Here is a 27,030-nt window from a genome sequence, read left to right on the forward strand (position 1 = left end):
GACCCATCCGAGGTCGAGCTTCTGAGCATACGGCGCGTCGTGGGGTCCGTTGATTGTCTGACGAACCTTGTGAGCTCTTAGGATGTCCCGGCCAAGAAGGAGCAGTATTCCAGCCTCCTCGAGAGGCGGAATGTGATTTGCTACTGACTTCAAGTGCGGGTAGTGCATTGCAGCGTCAGGTGTCGGAATTTCCTCTCTGTTTTCTGGAATTGCCTTGCACTCGAGGAGAGGTGGAAGAGGAAACTTGACTTCGCCTGACATGCTCTGCACGAAAAAACCATGAGCGACTCTTCCAACCACTTCAGTACTGCCGGAGCAAGTGCGGAGCGTGTATTGCGTAGGCGTCCCCTTCACTCCGAAATCGTTGAGGAGTTCTGGCCTAACCAACGAGCGATTACTCTGGTCGTCAAGAATCGCGTACGCTCTAACTGTCTTCTCAGGCTGAGTCTCATGGGTGACCTCTACGAGGCAGATTTTGGCACACGACTTTGTGCTGTTGTCAGCGTTTGCCACTTCAGTACGCCTAGATGTGACTCTTCTTTCTGAGTCATCTGTGGTACTGTCATCAGACCCACTAGTCCTTGACGGCTCTGAGGTTGGCGGTGCTGGGTGAAGCGCTGTGGCGTGGTCGGTGCTGTCGCATATGAGGCATATTACAACTGCCTGACATTGCCACTGCATGTGGTTCTTGGATGAGCAGCATCGTAGGCAGATCCCTTGCTTCTTTATGAAAGATTGCCGCTCCTCCAAGGTTTTCTCACGGAAGGCGCGACACCTTTCCAAAGGGTGAGGTTTCTTGTGATATGGACACCACCTTTTCAAGTCCTTCGATTCCGGTTGCTGTTCGTAAGCAGTGGCATCTTGATTAATTTTGGTAGAAGCAGGATCCACTTCTGTTTTTCTCGCTGACACAGACGATCTTTGCCGCGTGGTCTTGGTAGCATTGTCCTGCTTCCTCTGATTGAATTCAGACGGCGCATTTTGTGCATGCAAGATGAAACTCGGGTCGTTCCTCATGCTGGCCTGATCTCTAACAAATTTGCAAAAGAAAGAAAAGGGTGGAAATGCAGTGTCATGATCTTTTTTGTATTTCGACCCCGCCGACATCCAATTTTCTTGAAGTCCTGATGGCAACTTCGAAACAATTTTGTTGACCCCTCTTGCGGTATCCAAATAGCCAAGACCGGCGAGATACGGGTCAGCTTTCGCAGCCTCGAGTTCTAGCAGGAGGTCGCCAAGTTCCTGGAGTCTGGTATTTTCCCGGTAAGCTATCTTCGGGAAGTCTTCCAGCCGCTTCAGTAGTGCATCCTCAATTGCCTCAGGGCGCCCGAAGACGTCGTCGAGCCGTTTCCACACAACGTTCAAGCCCGTTGAAAAGTCATCCACGTGCACCGATTTCAACCTCCGAGCCTGATTTGACGATTCAGGGCCAAGCCATTTGATGAGGAGGTCTAGCTCTTCTTGGGCAGAAAGACCTAGATCTCTGACGACACCTTTGAACGATGATTTCCAAGCGCGAAAGTTCTCAGGTCGATCATCAAACTTGACAAGACCGCTTGAAACAAGGTCTTTGCGGCACAGGAATTTGAGGACATCGGCTAGCTCTGACCCTGAACTGTTGTGTGTCGGGGCGTGCACAAGCGGGTGCGGACCAACTCGTAAGTTCATAAGACGACTCGTAGCTCCAGCATGCTTACAACTTGGGTTGTTAGGGGCAGCATCGTAGTCAGGTGGACGGTCATCAGCTCGCAGACGCATCGAATTATTCGCGGCTGTGTTGGCCCTCGGCGACGTGCGAGCATTGTTTACGTCGTCGCTTGAGTTGGTAACGGCCTCCTCAGTAAACACGAGCGCAGAGTTGCGTAGGGCTTGCTGCTCATCGATATAACTCCTAGTCTGCAGCGTTCGGTCCACAGGAGGGAGCGTGCGCATGCGCTCCCCGCCATCCTGCTCCACGGCTGCCTCGAGCGCATTCGCCTGTGCGTTTGCAGCTGCCGCTTCTTTTTCGTGCTGCAAAATATCCAATTCAGCCTCAATCCTTGCCTTTTCAATACGCATCGCGGCCTCTCTGCGACCAAACTCTGCTCTGGCCCGGACGGCTTCAGCTTGTGCGCGTGCTTGTACGGCGGCTAGGCTGATTGTTGACGAGCCCGATCGTCGTGACCTCGAAGAAACGCTTGAGTGGGCCGATAGAGAGTGCTGCGACGTTACCTCTTGTAAGCGGTCGCGTTCTCGTTCTGAAGCCTCACGTAATTTGTCGCTCACAGTCACATAACGATCTGCGTCGATTGCTTTTTGAAGTTCCAATTCCTCCTGGGTTTCAGATCTGCTCGTTCTGGCGAGGAAGGTAGAGTATCTGGCTGCGACGTGTTCGTAGCGCTCATAGCTTGCGCGAAGCTGCGTTGCGGCGTTGTTAACGTCTTCCTCTTTTGCACATGACACTTTGAAAATAGCTGTCTCCACATTCTTCCAGGCAGCGTCTATTCTCCGGCAGTGCTCTTCGCGGCTCGTTTCATACGTTTCTTTGGCTTTCATGGAAAACGTAGTTGCTCTTTGTGGTCGAATATTTGCCGTGGAAGCTTCATGCTCAGCTGTCATAATTTGAGACGTTTCAGGCGTCAGCTTGTCCTGATCCATTTTGGCGTGCGTGCTTCACGACGTATCTCACTCAAAGCGGACGTATGCCGTGAAGCCTGCTAAGCTGCGCGATGAAATTTGAAACGAGCCCACCTTGTCGTTGCCCTGTGTGCCGTCAGCTGCTCAACTTGTAGGCGATGCCGTGTCCTTGCAGTAGGCGGATGTCATGGTCCAACCGGAGGTCTTGCCGTGCGACGTATTCCACTGCAGCGGATGTTGAGTTGGCGGCCGATGGCAGTCGACTTCACTTTTTTACTATGCTGGCCTCGCGGATCGCACTTGACGGGATCAAAGCGTCCGCTGTCCAGCTAGATAACGGGTCGAACGCAGTTGAACATTTAAAACAAACTTTAATTACACTGAGAAGGTCAAAAAAGCAAGTCAAAAATACACAAAACGTTCAGTTTTAGCCCCGTAAAAAAGTGGTCCGGTCTCTAGGGCTGGTGGGGCGAGTCTGCCCGTCCCGCGCTTTTCCAACTGTGGATTCCATCCCCGTCGACGCCCCCGGGCACGGGAAACAACAGCCGACCACCCCGAAGCGTCGTCACTGGGTTTCTTTCAGGAACCGAACGGAGGGAGCGGGGTCCTTTCTCTCGCGCACAGCTTGGAGTCCGCGGGGGGCCAGTGAAAGAGAAAGCCATAAAAGTAAGGGAGGCTCGCTTCCCTCTTGAAAGAAAAGTCTGGCCGTGCATTCGCGACGCGCACAGAACAGTGACCGTGATGTAATACACAATATTATGAAACAGTTCGTGAAGAATATGAAGGTGTGTGCTTTTCCGCTCTGTACTGAAAGCCGTGCCTACCATGTGCCAGCCGTTGCTATAGTTCACCTGGGCTGTCCCGTGCTTCAGAATTTTGCTGACAAGCTGTCTGGCCAAAGCCGCGCATTGCAAGCTGTCTCTTACTTCTGAAACTAAGGTTGTTACAAAGAGTACTTGTTCGTTTTTCAGCTATCTCAAGTTGGCAATGTGCCCTTGCACAGGCACCACTCGAGACCTACGTGTGCGCATTTTTTTTATGTATCTGGTTGACAGAGGCATATTCGTGGCCATTGTCACCATGTCATTTTATTGAGTACTCTCTGTTAAGGGCCCATCCGGTCTAGTTGTATTACACTTCTCTATTTTGTAAAGCTTGATGCTTGGGTACCAGGTAAACATTGCTTAGAACTGCTCCACGAAGATTTTAGGAGCACAAAGGCCAGCATAACCTGTTAACTCGGAGCTTCGCTAGTTGCCAGGATTGGGGCGTACACTAGTGTGGGTCACTGCATGGCACATGGAGACTCCTCTGATTGTTGCCACTTGAGTGATAGAGTTCAATGCTAAACATACAACCATAACATGTTGCACGTATGTTACGTGTCAACAATGTTCAGACTTGGCTCGCCTCCTATCTAGACCGCGGGCAGAGCTGTGGCAGGGCCTCTACGCCCATCGCATACGATTTTGCGGCTACATTGAAGCTCAAAGCTTAGTAACGACATACTAAGTTTCACAATTTCAAAAACTTGTTGAGACCTCTCAGGAAAACAAGAAAACTTGCCACTCGTTGTCAACAGTACATTCCCTATGCCTCCTTTAGCATGCTCCCACATATGAGCACGGGGCCAGACAATGGACAGCTCTGTGATCACAAAATGCCGGCGCCCTGATAAAGCAGTCTATAGCTAAAAGAATGTCGACTTAGAATGCAAACTTTCATTTATGTGTGTTTAATAGTTTTCTTAATAATGCAACCGCAGTTAGGGAATATTCAGAATGCTGTGTAGAACTTGTGCTGATTTTTGTGGGAAACTACTAAAGACGTGGGGCTGGGGTTTCAGATTACGAAACTAGAAGCTTCAATCCAAATCTCAACATATACTTTATATGTTGTATATATAACTCAACATATACGCCGCAGCAGATGTATGAACTAGCTATTTTATTTTTCTCACAGCGAATATCACAAAAGTCAACATAACTTTCGAAGTGCGAAAAACTCTGAGCACACGCTGCTGAAAAATTAGCAGGTGTGGTCCCTCTGTATCCTCATGCACATGAATCACAACAAAATGCTGCCGGAAAACCAAGAAATTGAGACTATTTTCATCACTACAGAGGAAATTATGACATAGTGCCAACTACATGAGCATAACTAAATCACTGAATCGAGATCACTGTCCCTGCAAATGTCGCGAGTTGGAACATTTTACCTCAATTGTGAACGTTTTAGATTTCTCCAACAAGAGCTCCTGGTCACACCCATAATGCCTTCCACTCGTCTTGCATGTTGCTGCTGCCTACTTGTTGCTGGCTAGGTTGGTGCAGTGCAGACAAGGCTAGGGCACGCACCAGCCAAGTAGTGAAGAGTCAAATGCATGCAACACAAAGCGAGGAGGGATTGCCTATCGTGCGCTAATAAAACTTGCCTGAAACTTCCATTCAGCTGGTTTCACGGTGGTGGTGATTAGAAGTGCATAATAAAAGAACCCTTGTCCTCGCTTTTTTCTTTTCTTTTCTTTTCTGGTAGAACCCATAGCTTTCACTGCACTGAGATGGAATATAACTTGCAGTGTGAGCACAGAACACATGCACTAAGCAGCTTAATGTCCATGCATTAGCTTCCTGTCGCCCGGTTAATTTGCGTCGTCAGTTTTGTCACGTCCACAGCATCATTCGACAGTTTCTTTTTCTTTTTTTCCGTCATAAGCTTGTGCACAGGACACAAAAATATGGATGAGTCATCGAAACCTCACTACTGATATGCTCAAGATGTAACACTAGGGCCAGCCCAACTATTCACCATCCATGGTGGGCATGACTCATAATCAGAAAGTGGTTTTGGCACGTAAAACCCCATAATTTAATTTTTTTAACCATCCATTGTGGGATTGTGTTGGCACTCCGGATATCAAGTGCTTGAGGGAGGGATTGGATTTTACCTCAAAGTGCTCCTTGCGCTAAGGACACTATGCTATCGCTATGGGCCTTCGCGTACACCATCAGCACTGACCAACGAATGTGATTCTTTTCCTCCTCCCCTCCTTCCAAATAACCAGGTTGTTGAGCCATTCTTGTTACAATAAAGGAATTCAATCAATCATTCAAGCTCTAACAGAGGCGCTGTTCCTCCGAAAACAGGACAACATACCACACATGGCTGTACACACGTGTTCGATTGTTGCATCACAGGATTTCTTTACTATTGTTGTGCTTCTATGAAATTATATTTATCCCCTCATCTGGCACTTTCCACCGGAAACATGAATAATAAACAAACTTGTGCTGCTGATCTCAGTGTCAAGTTCAATATTGTCACGTGGTAGTGACGGTGAAGAAAGCAGCAATACTGTGGAATACAAAACTAGCTTTTATTGGGCGAACCTGTGCCCACAAAAACAGGCTACACTTATAGCACAACGATAGCGGCGAACACGGTCGGCGATCGTCGGAAATCTGATCAGTGGGTCAAGCGCATCAGCTTTTATAGAGCAGTCGTCAAATGTTCCAGACTAATCGTTCGGACCCCCGTGCCTTCCAGAATGTTCTACACCATTCGCGTCAGGTGATGAAATCAGACAACATAAGGTTCGGCGACAACAGACAGCGGATAGAAGCATCCATAACTTTCCAGAAACTTCGGGTACATGCAGGCACGTCCCACGCTGTGCGATTACATTTGTTAGGCGGCGAAACGTGGTTGCCCGATAAAGATAAGTACACGTGTCAATATCATGTTGCGGCAGCTGCATTTCATAGATGTGCTACGTAAAATAACTGCGAAAAGTGTATGGAACACCAGGCAACGCTGCGAACGGAATACGTGCAGTCATATGTAATGTGCAAACATTATTTGTCGCTACAGCAATAGCTTGGTTCATGCCTGCATATCAAAAATGGTACAAGAATGGTGCAAGCGATCAATCCTAAAACAAAACATTATTGCTTGCTATAAACTATGTAGTGTGTACTATAGTCGAACCCGCTTATAGCGATACCGGTTCTAACAATATGTCGGTCATAACAATGAAAACCTGCTGCAACGTCAACTTTTGTAAGTTTCCTACGGAGAAATAACCCGCTTACTACTATGTCCATATGCCGCATTATTGGTTCTGACAAAGTCTGGCTGCTGGGTGTCCATGTAGAAAGTAATGGAATGCGAACTCCTTGAAAAGAAAAAAGAAAATGTAAAATGCGAGCCACTGCACAATCGCCCGCCACCTTGACTGCCGCCACACGCTCCTCTCCATGAGATGCATGCCCGCCTCGCGCGCATCTCTCCCCTCACCCTTCCACCCGTCCAAACATGAATGGCCTGCGCCCATAGCTCTGCGCCGCGCCACCCTCCGAAACACGAATGAACCGTGGCAACTGCGCTGACAACGCTGCCAGTGCTGCCCCCAAATTGCTCGCTGGGCCCTCACAATTGGTTCTTGATTCTATGGCCCTCATTCCAATTCTGCTAACTGATTAAGTCACTCGTGCTTGTCTTTGTTCAATGTGTCGAAGTCGTTATTGGTCATGTTGTTTCTCAGCCTCGTTTGACTCGCAGCCAAAACGGAAGATGGCTGATCCGCCCACTTAACATCGGCAATGCACGACACTGCTGGTGAATAGAAAGCACCCTGCTAGAGATTTGGAAACAAAGTACTTCTAACCGACAAGGCAATCGTGGCAAACGTGCTTGCATCGGATAGCGACAGTGATGACCACAACGGCAGCGCTGATGCAGTAGGGCAGGCTGCCTCAACGTTGTTTCTGCGGGAGGTCTGTAAATGATTCTGTCTATAGATGGTCTGTAGATAGTCCCAGATGGGCTTGCTTTTGCGAGGGACCTTCTACTTCACTATGTGGAGCATCTGGATGCCTTGGAGAAGGATGTCAGCAAGCTTTGCGTAAAGGAAACAAGGCTGACGGACATGTGGTTTTCTCGTGCAAACCAGTAGGAAGTATGTAGCGATCACGTCCAAACATTTCTTCTGGATTTCTCAGGCTGAGATGCTGCCTTGGCAACCTTCCCGAATTTTTCAAAAGGCACCTTTTGGGGCTTCCAAAGCGATGCCTCGGCAGAGCTCGCATGTGACTTGCCGCCCGTGAGCCCTCCTTGCTTCCTGCACGCTCTGATCGCAAGTTGTTAACAAGCAGCGGCTGTCGGAGTTCAAGAATGGCACTGCTATATAACAACTGCAAAGAGGGTTCACAGTTAAACGAGTCAACACAATCAGTAGCTGGATGGAAGAAAATGGTGAGGAAGAGCCCAGGCATGGTGAAAACATACTGCAATGGTTACAAAGATAAACTGAGGAATCGTATCGCCTTGCACCCGTGTACGGTTCACATTTTTTTCCCGCTACCACGGTATATATGACTGATGCGTGCAAAATAAAATCTATGGTTGAAAGTAGCGCTGTCTCTATCTGTTTCTTTCTACGTCCTCGTTCAGTCCCGCTTACACACTCTATCATGGATTCAAACCAACTAGCCCACCAACGTGTTTTAATCTTTTGATCCAATACTTTCCCATTTTACTCATGTACTAAGATAGCCTAGCTCGTGGGCACTCGGCAAAACACACGTGTAAGCTTGTCTCCACGGCCTGTACAGACGAGACTGTACGTCTCGGAGAAGGAGACAGGTTTGGCCATGCAACGCGAGGGCATGTTAGGCTACTGCTACTACCACATGCGTGGATAGTGCTGAACAGTCTACTGTGGCCATGCAGCTCATCAAAGCCTGTGCAACTTTCTAGAGCAGTCTGTTCTTGACACCCGGCTGCACCCTATGTATGTGCCGAAAACTAGGGGAGGGCAGTGCTGCCAATGCAGAACTTTCCACAGCATTTATAAATATTACAAACAGTGTAATTAGCCCCTTTACTCTTTTCTTTGTTCTTTCTCACTGTGCCTCTCCCTAAGCTGTCCACAGCTGTTTACCCCTGCTAGCTTATGTTCAGTGTCTGCAAGACAGTTACAGTCCAACCAGCAGAACCCTCTCCTTTTTGTTCTCAGCACCACAAATAACATTGTTTGCTCATCCTTTGCTCGCGGCAGCATCGTGATGGTCAGGAATGCAACCCTAAATGTCAGGATAGGAGGTGACAGTGGACTGCTCTGCGGATTTTTGATGGTGCACTCTGGGTGGATGGACGAATGTGCTTTTCTTTCGTATGCTGTCCCCTCATGCTACATTTACCACAAAATAAACCCTAATCAATGCAGGCGACCAGAAGAATACTTCACCATGAGAAGGAACTTGTCATGCCAATGTTCAGTTGTAGTCCAATTTACACTTTACACAACTACAAAACGACTACGGCACATGTCAAGGCAGTGCTCGTCACTCACGAAATGTAAGTGGTTGGGTGGGGTAGACATTTTTGCCGACCAAAGCAGATCTCCTGTCACCACACCTGTGTTGAATCCGCAAGAGCATTTCTTCTTTCCTAAATGAACGGCGTTGCCTAATGGTGGAACCTGAACCACTCGCAAGATGACTGCTGTAGTACCCTCACCTTAAGCCAATTTAAAATTTAACGAGTGAAAACTTATAGCAAAAAAAAAAAATAGAGGAACTCATACGGGGGCTTATGAGCCTCCTCGCAGTCAACGCTACACGTCACAGCCAACGCTATATGGTTTTTTGTTCTTCTGGCTCAAGCTGTTCACCCAAAAATTGACAATTTCCATTAAGATTTCCCTAATCTTAAAGCTATGCAAGGGACTGATAACGAATATTCATAGCACCTATTTTGTTTAATGCAACAGAAAGCTTGCAGTCTAGACAGCCCAATCGCAGCAGTAATGTAGAGAGCATTGGGGAGCATCATGAAAATATTTCATTCTGTAGTGATGATTACGTTTACGTAGGCCTGAATTAGATTACACGCAGAAGTTGACAAGTGCGGTTAAGAAATTATGCCTTGATGCAAAGTGAAGTCTTACCGCAAATGCTGTGGGCCAGATGGAAGTGGCCGCAGATGTGGCAGCTCTTGATGTAGTCCTTGGGCTTGATGCGGAAGAAGGGGTGCGAGATGCGACGCATCAAGCGGCGTTCCAGGCTGACCCGACGAGTAGGCACAGCCCACACCACACCCCGATCTGGGAGGTCACCCACCAGTGCGGGCCTCCAGCCTGCATTATCATCAGGAATGCACATTACACCTGTCCTCGAGCATTTTCAATCAACACATGTGGCAGAAAATGCACTTCGTCTTTTTCTGTATCACTACTCTAGTAAGCAGCCTAAAGTCTACTGCCTCATTCATGAATACAAAATTCACAGAAAAATATGATAAGTGCCTGAAATGTCCCACAAAGACTTACGAGTGTAGCCATTATATTTCATCCCTACTGCGGCCTCGAGTTTCCCTAAAGAAGCGGGACTGGTGTCACAAGTCGCATTATTTCTTCAATTCTCAACCCCCGCATCCTATAAATACATGCCTATTAAGCATCGCTTCTTTAAGAATGGGCCGCAAGCCTATGTGCCGCACCGTTTCGCAAATGGTAGGAAACATGATCTTGGGTACATCCAGAGCTCATTGAGCTATGAGCGTTCGTGACTGCTGTTTTGTGCATGATTAAATTGTTCGCAGGAGATGGTGAGCGCTGGTAGGGTCGAGACCATGATGGTTACACACCCGGGCTAAGTGAAGCTGGGCTTCACGTAGCATGGCTGTTGTTTTGCATGCTATGAAATTGCCTGCCAGTGAAGGTGACCGCTAGTAGAGTCTGAACCACGGTGGAAGCACACCCGGCCTACGTGAAGCCATCTTCGTCCGCAGCTATTGTTTTGTGTGTGATTAAATTGACTGCCGGTGAAGGTGACCGTCAGCGTAGTCTGAACTATGGCGAGAACCAGCGTGTGTATGTTTGATCCATGTCTAGACGGCAAGAGGTGAACACCGGCACCTCGAGAGGTTTATAAAGATGCGCCGATCCGACACTTCCGCAGTCTGCTCCGGGGACGATAAACGAACGCCGAGCAACTCCCGGGTAAATAAGGTGCCGACATCACGCCCCGACACGGAACACCACCAGCCGCCGTGGAATCCAGCCGCTGACGTCGAAGCGCCGACTTCAAGGGTCACTTAGGGGCCGCATCGGTTGGGACGGTCTGTCGGCGCGCCCGGTTTGCTGCATGTCACTTTTGATTCTGTGGACTGTGGACTCTAAATATTTGCTTTCCCGATTACTGTTTAGGAATGTGGTTTGAACCAACGTTCACTGTTCACGTTTCGATTGCACATAGTAATTGTTCAACATTGTTACACCTGTTCTTTGGAATTGTCACTTTCATATTTTTTCCAACATATTCACATCCACTGCTTAATAACACCAGTTTGTTTTGTTGCTGACAAATCGCATTAAATTACTGCCCGTTTCTTGATTTCATCAGGCCTTTGTCTCGTTCACGATGGCAATTGGTGAAAGTCAGGCACCAGACTCCACCCCCTAATGCCACTACTAAGGAGGAGCTAACGCATCGACTGAGTCGTGACAACTGGCATGCCCCAATGTCCATCAAGGGGTTAAAACATCAAAATGAACGTTGTATAGATATAAAGAAAACTTGCTGTCACCAAATGACTAGACTATATTCTGCGACTCAGTGACAACCCTGGAAGCCCTCTTATCAACTCAGCACCGCAGCCCACATCAACAATCGGTAGCTGAGACACGATTATGCTACCATCAAGCGGTGGACAGAGGCCACCACATTGTATTTCAGTGGCTACCTAGGCACTGTCGCATTAATGGTAATGAAAGTGCTGATTAAGCTGCCCGTGAGGCACATGATAAATGTGAAAGCACCTCGATACCACTTTCAAGAACAGATGCAGTGCATGACTTTTTTTTTAGGCTTGTAGCGCAGCTCAGAACGAGCATAAAAAGGAACGTGGAAGGGGTAACGAAAATGAATGGAGAACAGGGTGAACGCTAACTTCTAAATGATGGTTTACTTCGTGTAACGATCCGCCCGGGTTAGTGAACAAGGGAGGGCTCCAGGTACCCTCCGTTAGACGCTCCGCAGTGTGGTGGTGATGAACGATCACTGACCGTCGAGCAGCGGTGTTTATCGTGGTGCGGTGACCAATGTTGCCTACTGAGCATGGCAGGCCTCCGAGTCTGGCGGGCCAACGAAGATTGTGCCCGAGGAGGCGTCAGATGCTTGTTACATTTCTTGACTCGTAAGCCTACTTATACACTCGGTGAACCATGTGACAGGAAGAGAACACAAAACCAAGGAACAAAAGCAAAAGGAACCATGCAAAAAAACATATTCAGACAGCCTGTAGGGGCAGTCTGAGATACGCCAATTCATTGCTTGATAATGGTAATGAAGGTGAGCTTACACGTGCATGGTCAAGACCTATGATAGCTTTTGCTTCAATGATTTCTCTTCAAAGCTGATTATGACTACGACCTAGAATGACACATTCTTCTAAAACAGGTCCAGAACTACACGTTTTGCAGTTTGCACAAGAAATCCCCCACCTGTAATACAATTCTTAGCATTGTAACAATGTTCGGGCAGCCTATCATTCAGACACCGGCCAATTTGACCGACATAACGTCTTCCCGCACTTGAGTGGAAAACAATAAACAACATAATGTGTGCAATTAATGAACTTTTTATGATTCTTATCACAGCTAGGAGGAGCCTCATTCGGATTAGTGAGCGTGCAAATCCTCGTATGCTTGTAAGGGGCAGAAAACGCCACACAAATATTTGCTCGATTGGCGATTTTCTCAATATGTGAGACGGTGTGGATATACGAGATATGCTTGTCCTACCCCGAGTAGTTGTAGGGTTATCTTCGTGCCGGTTGTCTTTCCTAAACTCTCTTAGAATCCGGTCTGCTACTGAAACTTTTAAGGACACGGGATAACCAGCCTGCGCTCACCCTGTTCTATGTTTTTTTTCGTTACCCCTTCCACCTTCCTTTTTTGCTCGTTCTGAGCTGCGCTACAAGCCTAAAAAGGTCATGACATACCACCTCGCCCAAACTGCCACACTTTAGATGTAGTGCAGGACCTCAGCTGTCTTTGCCCATATTGTTACTCAAAAGTAAATGGAACACACCGGAGTTCACCAACCGGCACCTATATGCCATGGACCCGCATATGAGATTACAACTTTCACCTGGTTTTAACCAACGGGTAGCAACATTACAGTGACTCCTGCGAGTAGGAGTTTTTTTCACAAGTGCTTACTCATTCCCAATTGGAATGGTGAACATGTAGTGCCGAAGGAACGACCACACATCTCCTGTGCAACTGCCCCACATACGAAGATAAGAGGAGTGCCCTTTAGACAGCTTTGGAGCACTTAGATACTGTAGGGGTTGGAGTACGGGACTCCGGGATGGAAACCACAAACTTGGGAGTATTTTATTCTACATTATGTACAGGGAGGTGAGCGTCGATTAACAGTCGTACTGTCATTACGGGCCAGCAGCAACTCGGACGCTGCGGCCCGCGGCAAGAAGTTCGAGAGAGGTGAAACAGGGAATCAGGGCATGTCCCAGAATGCTCAGGTCTCTCTGGAAGGCTTCTTATAAACCCTTCGAGCACTGCAAGTCACGTCATGTTTGACCAATGGGAGAGTCCACTCCGATGACGCCACTTTCAGCCAATGGTAGGCGCCCGTGTCGTGGTGTCACACCTGGCGGCTTGCTGCGGTCTTGCATCGCAGACTGGCAATGCACTTCGAACAAAGAGAAGGGGAGGGCTGCACCTGCTTCATTGTCGGATGCCCACCTGCTAATCCCGGCGGCGCACGAACTTCTTGGCATGTAAACTCGTTGCCTTAAACTTGTCTGCTCGGCCGCTTCTCTGGAATGCGCTTTCCTGCTTCTGCATTCCTCCATTAGCTTTGCTGCAATCCGATGTGGTCTGGGGAACTCGAAGTAATCGCAGGAACCAGCTCCATATCTAACAGCTCGTCCTCGCCCCGGTTGTTCTGAATGGCCGGCGAAATCAATTCGCTGGCCATGAGGAACGCTGATAGAAGCTGCAGGGTACTGGGGTCGAGCCACGTTTGACGAACTTCGGGATCCTTGGCCCTGGAGAACAGACGTCAAACAAACAAAACAGCACAGCGCTGCACCACGCGTAAGCGCAGGCTCTTCACCCCTGACTCGCCAGACTATTACTGAGTCAAAATCAACCCTGATCTTTTATTTCCCCAATTTCGACAAAACAGTTCCAACCACCCTTCCAAACCGCTATCCATTTCTCCCCGAATGCCGACAAGACCAGAGTACTATTGTTGTTGCAAAACAAAAGGGTCGTTGACGATGCAAACAACAAATGAAAACAGCCGAACATAACTTAAGTGGCCTAACTACACGAACAGCATGTTTCCAATCTATCGCAGTGGCGTACTTATCGCACGTAATGGTGCCACTGAACAATCTGGTCAACTTCACAAGTACGTAATCACAAGTGCACCAGCCTTGTGGTCACTAAACAGAACGCGTACTTGCATTGTAGGCAAACTTTTCATTCACGCTTACTCACGTTTCTGTCCTGAAAGTCCTACAGGACACGTGACATAAACGGACAATTAAACTTGCGGGACTTACACACTCCGCAGAACTCTTAAAATAATGCGTCTTCTACTAACTCTTTCCACGCACGTTCACTAAAGAAGTCAGAATACGGCTGCCCTCACACACACTAGCAACCCAGTCATAAAGTCTGCTTCCTTCCGTCCACACAGGACACGCGCTAATGGGACTAAGAACGCTTCTCCGTGCAAATCATGCACTCACTGAAATCTACGCGCTTAACCTTACAAAATTCAAAAACGCTTAAAAAGAAAGAAGGTTAAATAACACACGCGCTTTACCATAGGCCTTTCAACGATAACCTTGACCTTTAGGTTACTCACACTTACAAAAAGAAAGCCTATTTACTTATTAATGAGCATCTCGCGAGACTACATGTTTACACAAACGCATCTTTCAAATCACGGAGCTTCTCAAACGAAAACACAAAGCTCAAACCTTACACATTGAAAGAAATCCTAGTCTCAAATCGCGAAATCTTTCCGATGCTCAAAAATAAAACAAAATAACATTTCACTTCTACGGAAGCTCTCTTGGCTTCCCGTTCCCGATTGCTTACGACTGACTCATACTTTGAGTCGAACCCGTGGTGGGCGTGGTCTGAAAGCTACTCTGGCTGCCGGGAGACAACAAAAGGGCTGATTCACTATCAGCTCCCCCAAGACGTTACGGTCTCCTGCCAATTTGCGTCCCCGCGCCCCGCTTTCAACACGAACTCGATTGACCGCGTCGCTACTCCCCACCTGGTCTCGTCCTGCCACCTTGCGTTTCTTCGAACTGCACGCTGAGCTATAAAAAGAACTACGGAACGACGAGGAGCTTAACTGCCCCGTGCCCTTTCTCCGCGTCCGCGCAGAACATTCTTCGCGGTCCCCCTTTGACCGGTGGCTCGACCATTTTGGATGCGTCAACATCGTCCTAGACGACCGCACCTTCTTCCTCGCGCCCTGCCCTTTTGGGTTTCTCGCCATCTTTGGCGGCGCTACATTAATTACCGACTTTCGGTTTTTACTGCGCTTCTTTTTAAGGCGCTTTCTCTTTGCACTAGCCTTCATGTCGCCTTCTCGTGCCTCGTGCTGGCCGGTACACATTTCGTCGGCCCGGATCGGCCTCTTACCCGCGCAGTCTGAGTGATTTACATTTAAATCTACTCTCACTTTGCCTCGACTGGCGGACAGCCCAACCGACTCTGGCACAATGCAGCAGGCTTTACGCGAGATATGCAACTCGCACTCTTGTGAACTGCCCTCTACTGCATTGCCCAGCTCACGCTGTGCATCGACACACAGTCCGTCGGTCTCGATCGCTGTCTCACGCGCACAGTCTGAATGATTAATAACTGAATCATCCCTCTCTAGGCTACCTAAACTGGCGGAGAGCCGCACCGATCCCTGAACAATGCAGTTGTTCTCTCGTGAGCTACGGAGCTCGCCATCCCGAGAACCACTCTCAACTGCATCGTCCAGCTCGCACTTCACTTCTGCACGCACATCTGGCTTTACATGGGTTCTCGCGTCTGTCTGGTCAGAAGTACCCTTTTCTTCGCTAGCAACCTCGCTAACATTACCAGCGACGCACACACGCGGTAACTGTGCCAATTTGTTCGCAGCTGGCCTAGCTGTCTCCACAGTCATCTGTTGGCACAGCACCTCGTCGCTCTCACTCTGGCCTTTAACGGCCTCTATTGCCACTAAGGCATCGTTAGCAGCTAGCCTTTTCCCTTCACTTATCAATCGGCAGCCAATCTCACAGGCACTACTCTTCTCGTCGGCTTCTGGCGAAAATCTGCTAGACACTTGCTCATTCTTTCGCTCTGTACTTCCTACAGAATTCTCAGATAGCCGTTGTCTCTGTGCCAATAACTGATCACAATACTGTATCTCTTTGATCAGTGCTGCCTTCTCTCTCTCATACTTTTGCTCTCGCTCACGTTCGCGTTCATTCTCACGTCCGTGACGCTCACACCTAAGAGTAAGTTCTTGAAGCTCATGCTTCCGTTCATTCTCGCGTTCTTCACGCTGACGCTCACTCCTAAGCTCACGACGCTCTCGCAAACGTACACGACGCGCACGCTCCCGTGGCTCCTGTGTTACCTCCCAAGCAAGCTCAATGCTTTTCTCATCATTGCCACTATCTTGAATCGCCTTTATGATAGCTGGCGTTTTCATCCGTTCGTCCGCCTCAACTCCCAAATCGTCGCACACCAACAACAAGTCTAACCTCGTCAACCTTCTAAGATCCATGGCAGCTGCCCCGACAGGTGGTTAAAACTGTTTTCCTTAATTAATTTGTGCAAACACACAATGCAACAAACTCCCGATTCCCAGAACTATCAAAATTGAACACACAACCTTTGAGTCTGGCGAATCATAAGGAAAAAAACCACGCGCTCACTTACGGTTGCAGCACCCTGCCATCCGGTTCGTTCGTCCGCTGTTGCCGGTTCCTTCCGGACTCCCTGGGTCGAAGGCTCGCTCCTTCTTCGATACTCCCAGTCTCTTCGGACCTCTTTCGACGAAGGCTCTCTCTTCTTCGCTCTTCCCGGTTCTTTACGATCTCTCTCGACGAAGGTTGATTCGTAGCGCTGCCACCAGCTGATGTATTCGGAGGCGATCCTACCGCTGCCAACCAGATGTAGGGGTTGGGGGCACGGACTTCGCGGATGAAAAACCCAAACTTGGGAGTATTTTATTCTACATTATGTACAGGGAGGTGAGCGTCGATTAACAGTCGTACTGTCATTACGGGCCAGCAGCAACTCGGACGCTGCGGCCCGCGGCAAGAAGTTCGAGAGAGGTGAAACAGGGAATCAGGGCATGTCCCAGAATGCTCAGGTCTCTCTGGAAGGCTTCTTATAAACCCTTCGAGCACTGCAAGTCACGTCATGTTTGACCAATGGGAGAGTCCACTCCGATGACGCCACTTTCAGCCAATGGTAGGCGCCCGTGTCGTGGTGTCACACCTGGTGGCTTGCTGCGGTCTTGCATCGCAGACTGGCAATGCACTTCGAACAAAGAGAAGGGGAGGGCTGCACCTGCTTCATTGTCGGATGCCCACCTGCTAATCCCGGCGGCGCACGAACTTCTTGGCATGTAAACTCGTTGCCTTAAACTTGTCTGCTCGGCCGCTTCTCTGGAATGCGCTTTCCTGCTTCTGCATTCCTCCATTAGCTTTGCTGCAATCCGATGTGGTCTGGGGAACTCGAAGTAATCGCAGGAACCAGCTCCATATCTAACAATACAAAGAGGAGAAGATCTTGGACCTGTGGCCTCGTGCATCTGGCATGTTGTGATAGGAGTTTGGACTATTTGAATGTCGCGGCCGAATGCGCGTGATTGCTGTGCGGCGGCGACGGACGAGGAAGAAGAGAAGGACCGGTGTCTGGGCGGAGACGGCAGCCATGCGATCTGCCTGAGCTGCCTGGGCTGGCCTTCCGTACGAGCCGAGCAGTCATCTACCCAAGGCCGGTGTTCCTGGGTGTGCTGGCAGAACAGGCCGGGCTGTCCTTGGTCTTCAACCGGCCTGCTCCACTGCTGGCCGAGCATCCGACAGCGGCATGTTCCGGTGCAGCTAAGCCTCACGAACGGTCTACCCTGTGGCGGGCCGACGTCCCGACCCTGCTGTCGCGCGAGTGGCTCGTCGTGTGCCGGGCACCCGCCCCGGCCTCCAACACCTGCGCCACTCGCCGCTCGAGATTCCTCTCTGCGCCTCTTCGTGCCGTGAGTGCGTGAGACCGACGCGCTATCGGACGCCTTCCGACATTGACGCTGAGCGCGACGATACTTACGCGACAGACATTTAGGAAAAGAACTCTGTGTGTGTTATCGTGTACGTTATCCTAGTCCCGTCCCCGTGTCATTAAAGCCTCTCTGTGTTCATTGTGCCATCCCTGTGTGCTTGAGGCCTGGGCCCACATCCTCCTATCACAAATTTTGGCGAGCCTGCCAGGATATTCAAACGCACAGGAGGAGCGATGGAGATCGAGAGGTTGTACGCCATAGGGAAAGAGCTAGGAATGACAGGAGCGGAGTTAAAGCGTTGGATTGATACAGAAATCGTGAGGGAACGCGACCAGCGCGCCCAACATCGGGAAGACGCGAAAGCGCAGGCGCTAGAGGCCGAAGCGCAGGCAGAACAAGAGCGTCTACGACTAGAAGCGGAAGAACGAGTGCTAAAGCTCAAGATCGAGCTCCAGGAAAAAACTACTGGCGTACAAAGCGCACAGAGAGACAGCACTACGGAACAGTCGGTTACCAGGGCGGCTCCTGAGCTATTCAGTCCTCATAAGTTGATCCCGCCCTTTAACGAAGCCCGGGATGATTTAGACGCTTACTTGCAACGTTTTGAGCGAGTGGCAACAAGTCAGGAATGGCCCCGCGCAAAATGGGCGCTCTCCCTCAGCCTCTGCCTGACAGGAGAAGCGTTGACGGTCATAGGACGGCTTGATTCTAATGCAGCCCTAGACTACGACCAGCTGAAGGCTACTCTCCTTCAGCGCTTTCGGTGCACTGCTGAGGGATACCGAGAAAAGTTTCGAAACGCAAGGCCCGAAGACAATGAGACTGGCCTACAATATGCAGGTAGAATATCGGGCTACTTTGACCACTGGCTTGAAATGTCCCAAATTGAGAGGACCTTCGACTCCCTCAGGGACACCATGATTGCTGAACAGTTTTTGAGAAGATGTTCTGCGTCACTGCGAGTGTTCCTGAAAGAAAGGAACTGTAAGACCCTCGCTATGTTGTCAAAGAATGCCGATTGTTTTATAGAGGCCCAAAACTTAACCAATCTAGGTAGAGAAAAGTTATCCAAGGAGGTCGTGTTAGACTCTGCTCGCAAGAATGAACCTCCAACAGCTATGCCACGTGCAACTAATCGGTGCTTCCTTTGTGATAAAGCGGGACATCGAGCTTCGGAGTGCTGGTCTCGGACTAAAGAGGACTCTACAGGTCGCGGATGGTCCGGCAGAAAGGGACAAGGAGGTGAAACCTCAAGAAGGAAAAATCAAGGACAAGCTTCGTGTATTCTGGCTCCATCGCAAGCCGAAAAGCCGACAGATGAGAGTGGGGGATACATCGTGCTTCAAGGTGGCGAAACGGTCCCAATAGTCAACATGACGTTAATGCGACAAGGTCCCAGATGTGACAGTGGAAATCTGCCAGTGAGAAAAGGCTTTCTCGAATCACAACCGGTGTCTGTCTTACGAGACACTGGCTGCAATACCGTGGTCGTGCGACTCTCTTTGATACCTGAGGACAAAATGACAGGAACAAAAAGTCCAGTGTTCTTGCTAGACCGTACAATCCACTACTTACCGGAAGCCATAGTATACTTAGACAGTCCGTTCTTTACCGGCGTCGCACGAGTTAAATGTATGCAAGATCCCCTGTATGATGTTGTACTGGGAAACATTGAAGGTGCCCGTGCACCTGATGACCCGACCAATTCATGGTCTCCGCTGAAACATAACAGCGACAAGATAAGTTACCCTGCCAACAGGATGCCATCCACCGCTCAAGCAGAGCTACCAGACGTAGAGGGCCAAACGTTGACCACAGCAGCTAAAAACGCAGCCGGATCCTCGAGACATAAAGAAGACTACGAATCTGGTACCGAGCTCGTTGCTGTGACAAAAGAAACGCAGATACGGTCCCTGCATACACTGCCTGTCCCGCAAGTCGCAGTTACTGGGATAGAACAAGGCAAACTAAAAGCTTTACAGAGAGACGATGGGTCTCTGAGGACATGCTTCGAAAAGGTCGGCAAGATGATGGTCGCGGATGGCCGCGCAAGCGAATATTACTTAAAGGATGAAATTTTATACAGAAAGCACACAGTGTCAGGTGGGAAGATACTAGACCAGCTAGTGGTGCCAAAAGACCTCAGGGAGATGGTGATGAAGTTGGCTCATGAAGGGATCCTCGCCGGTCACCAGGGTATGACGAGAACGGTGGATCGAATTGTTGCTGAATTTTACTGGCCAGGGGTCCAGTCGGAGACGAAACGGTTTGTTAAGTCGTGCGACGTCTGTCAACGAACGGTGCCGCGCCATTTAGTCGGACGCGCTCCACTGGGTACGATGCCTGTAATTGAGACTCCCTTTGCTCGCGTAGGCATCGATATTATTGGTCCTTTATCCCCAACTTCAGATAAAGGCAACCGTTACATCTTCACTATGGTTGACTTCGCCACCAGATACCCTGACGCTGTCGCCCTGCCGTCTACCGAGTCGAGAACTGTTGCGGAAGGACTCGTCGAAATGTTTTCCCGAGTGGGCTTACCGCGGGAGATTGTCAGCGACCGCGGATCCTCTTTCATGTCAGCTGTGATGAAGGAGTTCAGTCGTCTCCTGTCAATTAAGCAATTGCCAACCACGCCGTACCACCCCATGGCAAATGGATTAGTGGAACGATTTAACGGCCCGCTAAAGCGCGCGCTCGGACGGATGTGCCAAGAGCGACCTAAATGTTGGGACCGCTACCTCGGCCCGCTACTCTTCGCGTACCGAGAAGTGCCACAGAGCAGCATCGGTTACTCGCCATTTGAACTGTTGTATGGGCGCTATGTCCGTGGTCCGATGGCTGTGCTAAAGGAATTGTGGACAAATGCCCGTTTGGATAACGACACGAAATCTTCTTACGAATACATCATGGAACTGCGTCAACGGCTAGAGCGTACGTGCGCCATCGCCATGCAAGAGCTCACGAAAGCGAAACAGCAACAGAAAACGTATTATGATAGGAAAGCCAAGATGCGAGAGCTCAATCCTGGAGACAAAGTACTTGTTCTCCTGCCTGGTGAAAGGAATAAATTGATACTTATGTGGAAGGGACCTTTCAACGTTGTAGAAAGGAAAAGTCCGTTGGACTATGCTGTTGACCTTGGGAGCAGAACAACAGTATTTCATATAAATATGCTAAAAAAATATGAAGAGCGACCCAACAGCGAATTGCTTCAGGTAACAGCGACAGCGGTGGGTACAGATGACGCAACAGGGCTAGAGCTTGAAGAGACGACGCCGCCTTACCCGTCACTTATCCGAACACAGACATCAAAGGACATCGCCATTTTGAACCAACTGACTATGGATCACCGACTCAAAGCTGAAGTCGAGAAGTCTCGGAGCAGTTCTTTTGCAAGAACCCGACGGGCGTTTGCATCCCGTGTCCTACGGTAGCCGCAAGCTTCTGCCGCGTGAAGCTGTCTACTCCACAATTGAAAGGGAGTACCTCGCCATAGTGTGGGCTGTACATAAATTTCATGTGTACCTTTACGGTAAACTGTTCATCGTGCAGTCCGACCACCAACAAGTGCCATACCTCAATTCGGCGAAGCACGTGAACAGTCGCGTGCTACGTTGGAGTTTACTCCTTATGGATTATGACTTTCATGTGGAGTATATTCGTGGATGTGATAACGTTGGTGCAGACTATCTAAGTAGAATAGCTACGGACACGGACTAATCTGTCATGAGAGTAATAATGTGAACTGTGTCACTTGTGATACCCCGTAGTGCTACCCTCCTCGACTTCTTGAACTTGGGGGGAAATGTGATAGGAGTTTGGACTATTTGAATGTCGCGGCCGAATGCGCGTGATTGCTGTGCGGCGGCGACGGACGAGGAAGAAGAGAAGGACCGGTGTCTGGGCGGAGACGGCAGCCATGCGATCTGCCTGAGCTGCCTGGGCTGGCCTTCCGTACGAGCCGAGCAGTCATCTACCCAAGGCCGGTGTTCCTGGGTGTGCTGGCAGAACAGGCCGGGCTGTCCTTGGTCTTCAACCGGCCTGCTCCACTGCTGGGCGAGCATCCGACAGCGGCATGTTCCAGTGCAGCTAAGCCTCACGAACGGTCTACCCTGTGGCGGGCCGACGTCCCGACCCTGCTGTCGCGCGAGTGGCTCGTCGTGTGCCGGGCACCCGCCCCGGCCTCCAACACCTGCGCCACTCGCCGCTCGAGATTCCTCTCTGCGCCTCTTCGTGCCGTGAGTGCGTGAGACCGACGTGCTATCGGACGCCTTCCGACATTGACGCTGAGCGCGACGATACTTACGCGACAGACATTTAGGAAAAGAACTCTGTGTGTGTTATCGTGTACGTTATCCTAGTCCCGTCCCCGTGTCATTAAAGCCTCTCTGTGTTCATTGTGCCATCCCTGTGTGCTTGAGGCCTGGGCCCACATCCTCCTATCACACATGTGCAAAGTCACAAAGGCGCTGCTGCGTTGCTCGAAATGCACCAGCCTGTATGACCGCCTTTGACTCAGCGATGAACGCTTGTGTGTAAGAGTGCAAACTGTGAACTTCTTTCTTCCTTCTCTTTCAATCAGCTTTCCCCCTTCCCCTGTGCAGGGCAGCCTACCGGGCTCAGCCTGGTTAACTTCTCTGCCTTTCCCATTTGACTCCTCTCTCTCTATCTCTGCTGTCACCACTTCTACCAATAAAATGTGAAACAATTCAGTGTTCGCGTACTAACACCCGTATTCAGAAATGCATTTTAACTTGAAGCTCATACTTGAATTGATCTAAGTGACGCCTGGCATGAATGTGCCCAAGACACTCATTGTGTTTCCTTCGGTGCGTTCACGAAATTTAGATCAAGTCAAGCATGCACTTCAAGTTAATATGCATTTCTGAATGTGAGGATAAAGGAATGCCATGCGTGAGATTTATTTCAATAAAGGAGTTAGTGAATTTTGATAAGGGCAGTTTCTTTTAACAGTGATGGCAACTAACATTCTAACTGCCTCTATCCCAAATGAGTTATTATTTGTTTCCACAAAAATTATGCTGCCCATAGAAACAATTATCCTCTAGCAATACAACAGCTTAGTATGCTTTCGAAACAGGTCAACTCATCTTTTTACCTTGTAAAAAAATGAGTCAACCTGTTTGGCATAGCTGTATTTGTATGGCACAGGTGTTCTTGCTGTGCCACAGGGGCAGCCAAGGATAGCTATAGGGGCTTGTTGGTACGGCATATCGGAAATCAGCGCGAACAAAGATAATTGAGCTCTTTTGAGGATAATGAAATGGAAAGTTTACTGACGCAAGCGTCGCCGAAAGCTGATATGCGTCTAGCTTCTATTATCAAGCAGGTCATCTCACACCTGCTTCTACTGATGATGACTGTTTCTTTAAATCTAGGGTTGCATTTGCCTCTCTGGCAATGGATGTCAAGGAAGCCGACAGCGGCCAAGTTGTTTACTTTGCTATTGTGTTCTCAAAGCCTGTCATTTATGCATCTGCCTGTTTGACCACTGTAGGACCGTCCACACCCGAGTGGAATGCGGTATACCACACACGCGATGCGATCAATGAATTTGTTTTTATGTTCTTTTTTGCATGCGGTACGTGCGATTCTTTATGGTTTTGTGTTTTTACACAGGCTGACCAACTTATTAGGCAGCGAAAATACAATGTTGATAGCAGACAGTTTCAGGTTTTTTCTTAAGAAGCCAGAGGATTGTGGGATTGTCTGCTCTGCTGCAGCGAGTATGCAGGCGGTAATCTTCTCATTCATTTCGTCTATTGTTAGCTCATCTGATATGTTATCCATGGTGGCCTTTTCGGTAAAGAGAGGCCAGTCTGCTAGGGGGAGTTTCCAACGGGGTGGTCTTAATGGTATGCTAGGAAAAGGAGATGTTAATGATAGCAGGCATATGGTCACTACCATAGGGGTTGTCAATAACACTCCATTGAAAATCGCCAAAGAGAGATGGAGAGCACAGTGCCAGATCTAAGCACCTCATAGCTCCTGTGCTTGGGGAGTAGTAAGTTGCCGCACCGGTGTTTAAAAAACATGTCATTTGTTAGGATAAAATCTTCAAGCGTTTGACTTCTGTTGTCAGTAGTTTTACTACCCCATATTGTGTTATGTGAATTAAAATCACCGCCTATTAAAAACGGTTCAGGTAGCTGATTTAAAATTAACTCTAGATCTCTTATGGTAAAATGTGAATGTAGCGGAATGTGCATTGAACAAATGGTGATGGTTTTGTGAGCTAAAACTGTGACAGCAACGGCTTCAACGTGAGTGTTAATGGGAACTTCTCTGGATGCTATAGACCGTTTTTTCGTAGGCGCCGCCATATTGTGAGCGCAGTGGCGCCGCCTATGAGCAGCGCCATACTGGCTTGGGTGAAAGCGGTCTTTTGCATGGCAGTTATACGCTCGGCGGTAGGTTCTGGCATTTGTTTTCGCGGTCGTGTGGTCTGTTTAGTATGACGTGCGTCTTGTACGTGGTAAATGGTTCTGTGAGACGTGCTGAAGTGGTTTAAGGCGTCATGGCCGGAATTTCTGCTGGCGTTGAGGTGGATGGAACACGCAGCGTGATGTGTGCGCGCATATTTGAGCCTACAATCAGCCTCGGAGATAGATAGTGTATTTCTGAATGTTCCAATCACTAATGTGGCCTTATTGCAGTATTATCCTCTATTTTTAAGCTGCGGTTTAAGAGCCATGAAACATACGCGACGATCGTAACAGCTTGAGCGCGGGTACCGTTCTGCTACGATAGGAGCTGTGATGTTATACTTTGACAATCGTTCAAACTGTTCGCTGCAGGTTACATTGCGTGACAACTTGGTTCGATGGATGAGGTTTCCGCCCCTGAATAAAATAGTTTTGGCAAGTAATAGCAGCATACCTTACAGCCTGAATTACGCTTTTCCAGCAAAGGGACTGTCTACGAACTGCGCGAGCGTCCTAAGCAGTGGGTGCTGGATTACATATATCTTTGTTCTATATACCGCATGGTCCAAGCATACGGCATCAGCGGTTATATATTTATAAACGCTGTGCGGCGTGACTATGCGAGGTCCTATTGCTGCGTTAGCCCGTTTTCTCTTGCTTTTTCGAGAAAGAGGATAACAGAATTTTTTTTTTCGGTTGTGTTCGTTCCGTTATCTACGACGCACTCACATGTATTACAGAAATTTTGTCCTCAAAAATAGCCATCGCATTCTTTTATGCGATCCCTCTCACATATTATGGCTGTATACAGGCCAAAAAGGCAATGCCGAAGCACACAGCTTACATTTGTATCGTGCTGGCCTCACCAACCACAGTGATCGTTGTGTTGAGCAGCGCCACGGCCTCGTGCAGGAAGGCTTGCGTAGACATATGGTAATTTGAAGCCTACTAGACTTGAAATGCGCGAGAACAATGCCGGTGCATCACACATATTTGATGGCACCTGCCGCTTAGATGTTTCGTGGTTGCCTTAGGTCGGCCGTGCATGAGCATGCGCTCTTATTACTCCCTACGCCAGGCGATCAGATATTGAGCAGATTTACCATTTCATGCTGCTAATACAGAGACACCGGTTTTCTTTGTTGAATTAAAACTGATATAAGCAAAATAGTTCACAACACATACACCGCGACTGATAATGTTTGTACACCGCGGCTGATAAAACGCGTCACATTTTTGCGCCCCCAAGAGATATTTCCATCTATATACTGTGGTTACCGATGCACCGAAAGGCTTCCCTTATATGAACGGACATGGCGTAAATTTCACAAAGTACCATCCAAAACATCACGAAATCGTTCCGCAGCACGCGACAGCAATACCTTCAAGCAGCGCCGCGCCAGATCGCACAAGCCAGAGAGGAGGAGAGGCCCTCCGCACGCCCTATCCTCCTCGCCCGATGAAACAGTCTATACCGCCTGGCAGAACAATGGCTACACCACCTGACAGTCGGTTCGTCTGGGTACGGTCGCGCCGTACAACCGTGAAACCTTTTAAAATGTTTTTGTGTTTTTCGCCTAGGTTTGTCTCCTGTAAACACAGGGCCACAGGAGAAAAGTAACTGAACATGTTTTTAATGTCACTCAGGTTGTGTAAGAAACCTCTACAATTCCAATGGATCATAAAAGCCATTATAAAATTGAAAGGTAAAAAATGATATTATTGAGTGAATAGGAGATAAGAAAGATGTTAGGTGACATGGATCTGAAGGCAGATACAATGGAGCGATAACCCATTAGGTTATCGCCTTCTTATTTTGGGTAGTTATTGGGAGTTTGTCCCTCTTTATGCGCTCGAGAGAGCACTTGTCCTTCGGTGTCGATGACACCAGGGTTTTTGCGTCAACCTCCATCGCTCTCTCCGAGGCGCTGGAGGACCGAGAGTTTGGCGCCGAGACACCTGTCTCGGACCTTGGTGTTCGCTTGATCTTACAGCCCTGCGGGACTGCTGTCTCCAGGGCCTTCGAAGAGGGTGGAGCAGTACTGACTGCTTCCACCATGGGAGCGGGAGGCGTCACTACGGGACCATTGTGCGTGGGTTCTTTCTTTTGGAATTTCTTTTCCTGTTATATCACGATTGCATCAGCATAACTAAATATGCATACCTAAAGCCACCTCACCACTGCTCCAAAAGAACCAACCATGACATGTGCATACTATCATGTGCTGCTAGGCGTGACTCATTATTTAAAAACTTCTTGTGCGCAAACAGGGACAAAGAAGAGGAGCAACACACAGACGAGTGCTTTCTAACAACTGGTTTTATTTTCGAACTTCCTGCTTAAATACCCACAGATCTGCGCGATCTAGTCAAACAGAGCACACCTATAGCGCATATATCTCTTGAGATAAAATGCCGTAGACCAAAGCCACCTGGTCAACATAAAAACATCAAGGCGCATGTAACAAGCACTTACGATGAAAATACGTTATAGATGCGATGACAACAGCGAATTTTCTTTATCTAACATTAAACAGAAGGATCGCTGATGCACTTTTTCTTTTGTTTTTCAATCCAGTGCGCTTCCACAATTTCTCTAGCGGTTTGATTCTTATGCCTATACAAAATTACGGTGCTACTAA

At 48.8% G+C, this 27,030-nt stretch overlaps 1 protein-coding gene across 1 annotated transcript in view; it reads right to left on the reverse strand.

The window, feature by feature from the left end:
• mRpL32 (mitochondrial ribosomal protein L32) overlaps positions 1-27,030 on the reverse strand; it is a 149,457-nt gene that overhangs the window by 56,636 nt on the left and 65,791 nt on the right. The window contains exon 2 of the mRNA XM_065424628.1: positions 9,566-9,754. Coding sequence (XP_065280700.1) covers positions 9,566-9,754 — 189 coding nt within the window. The remainder of the gene's footprint in view (positions 1-9,565; positions 9,755-27,030) is intronic.

This window comes from Dermacentor albipictus, chromosome 4, assembly GCF_038994185.2.
Source record: "Dermacentor albipictus isolate Rhodes 1998 colony chromosome 4, USDA_Dalb.pri_finalv2, whole genome shotgun sequence".
NCBI lineage: Eukaryota > Metazoa > Arthropoda > Arachnida > Ixodida > Ixodidae > Dermacentor > Dermacentor albipictus.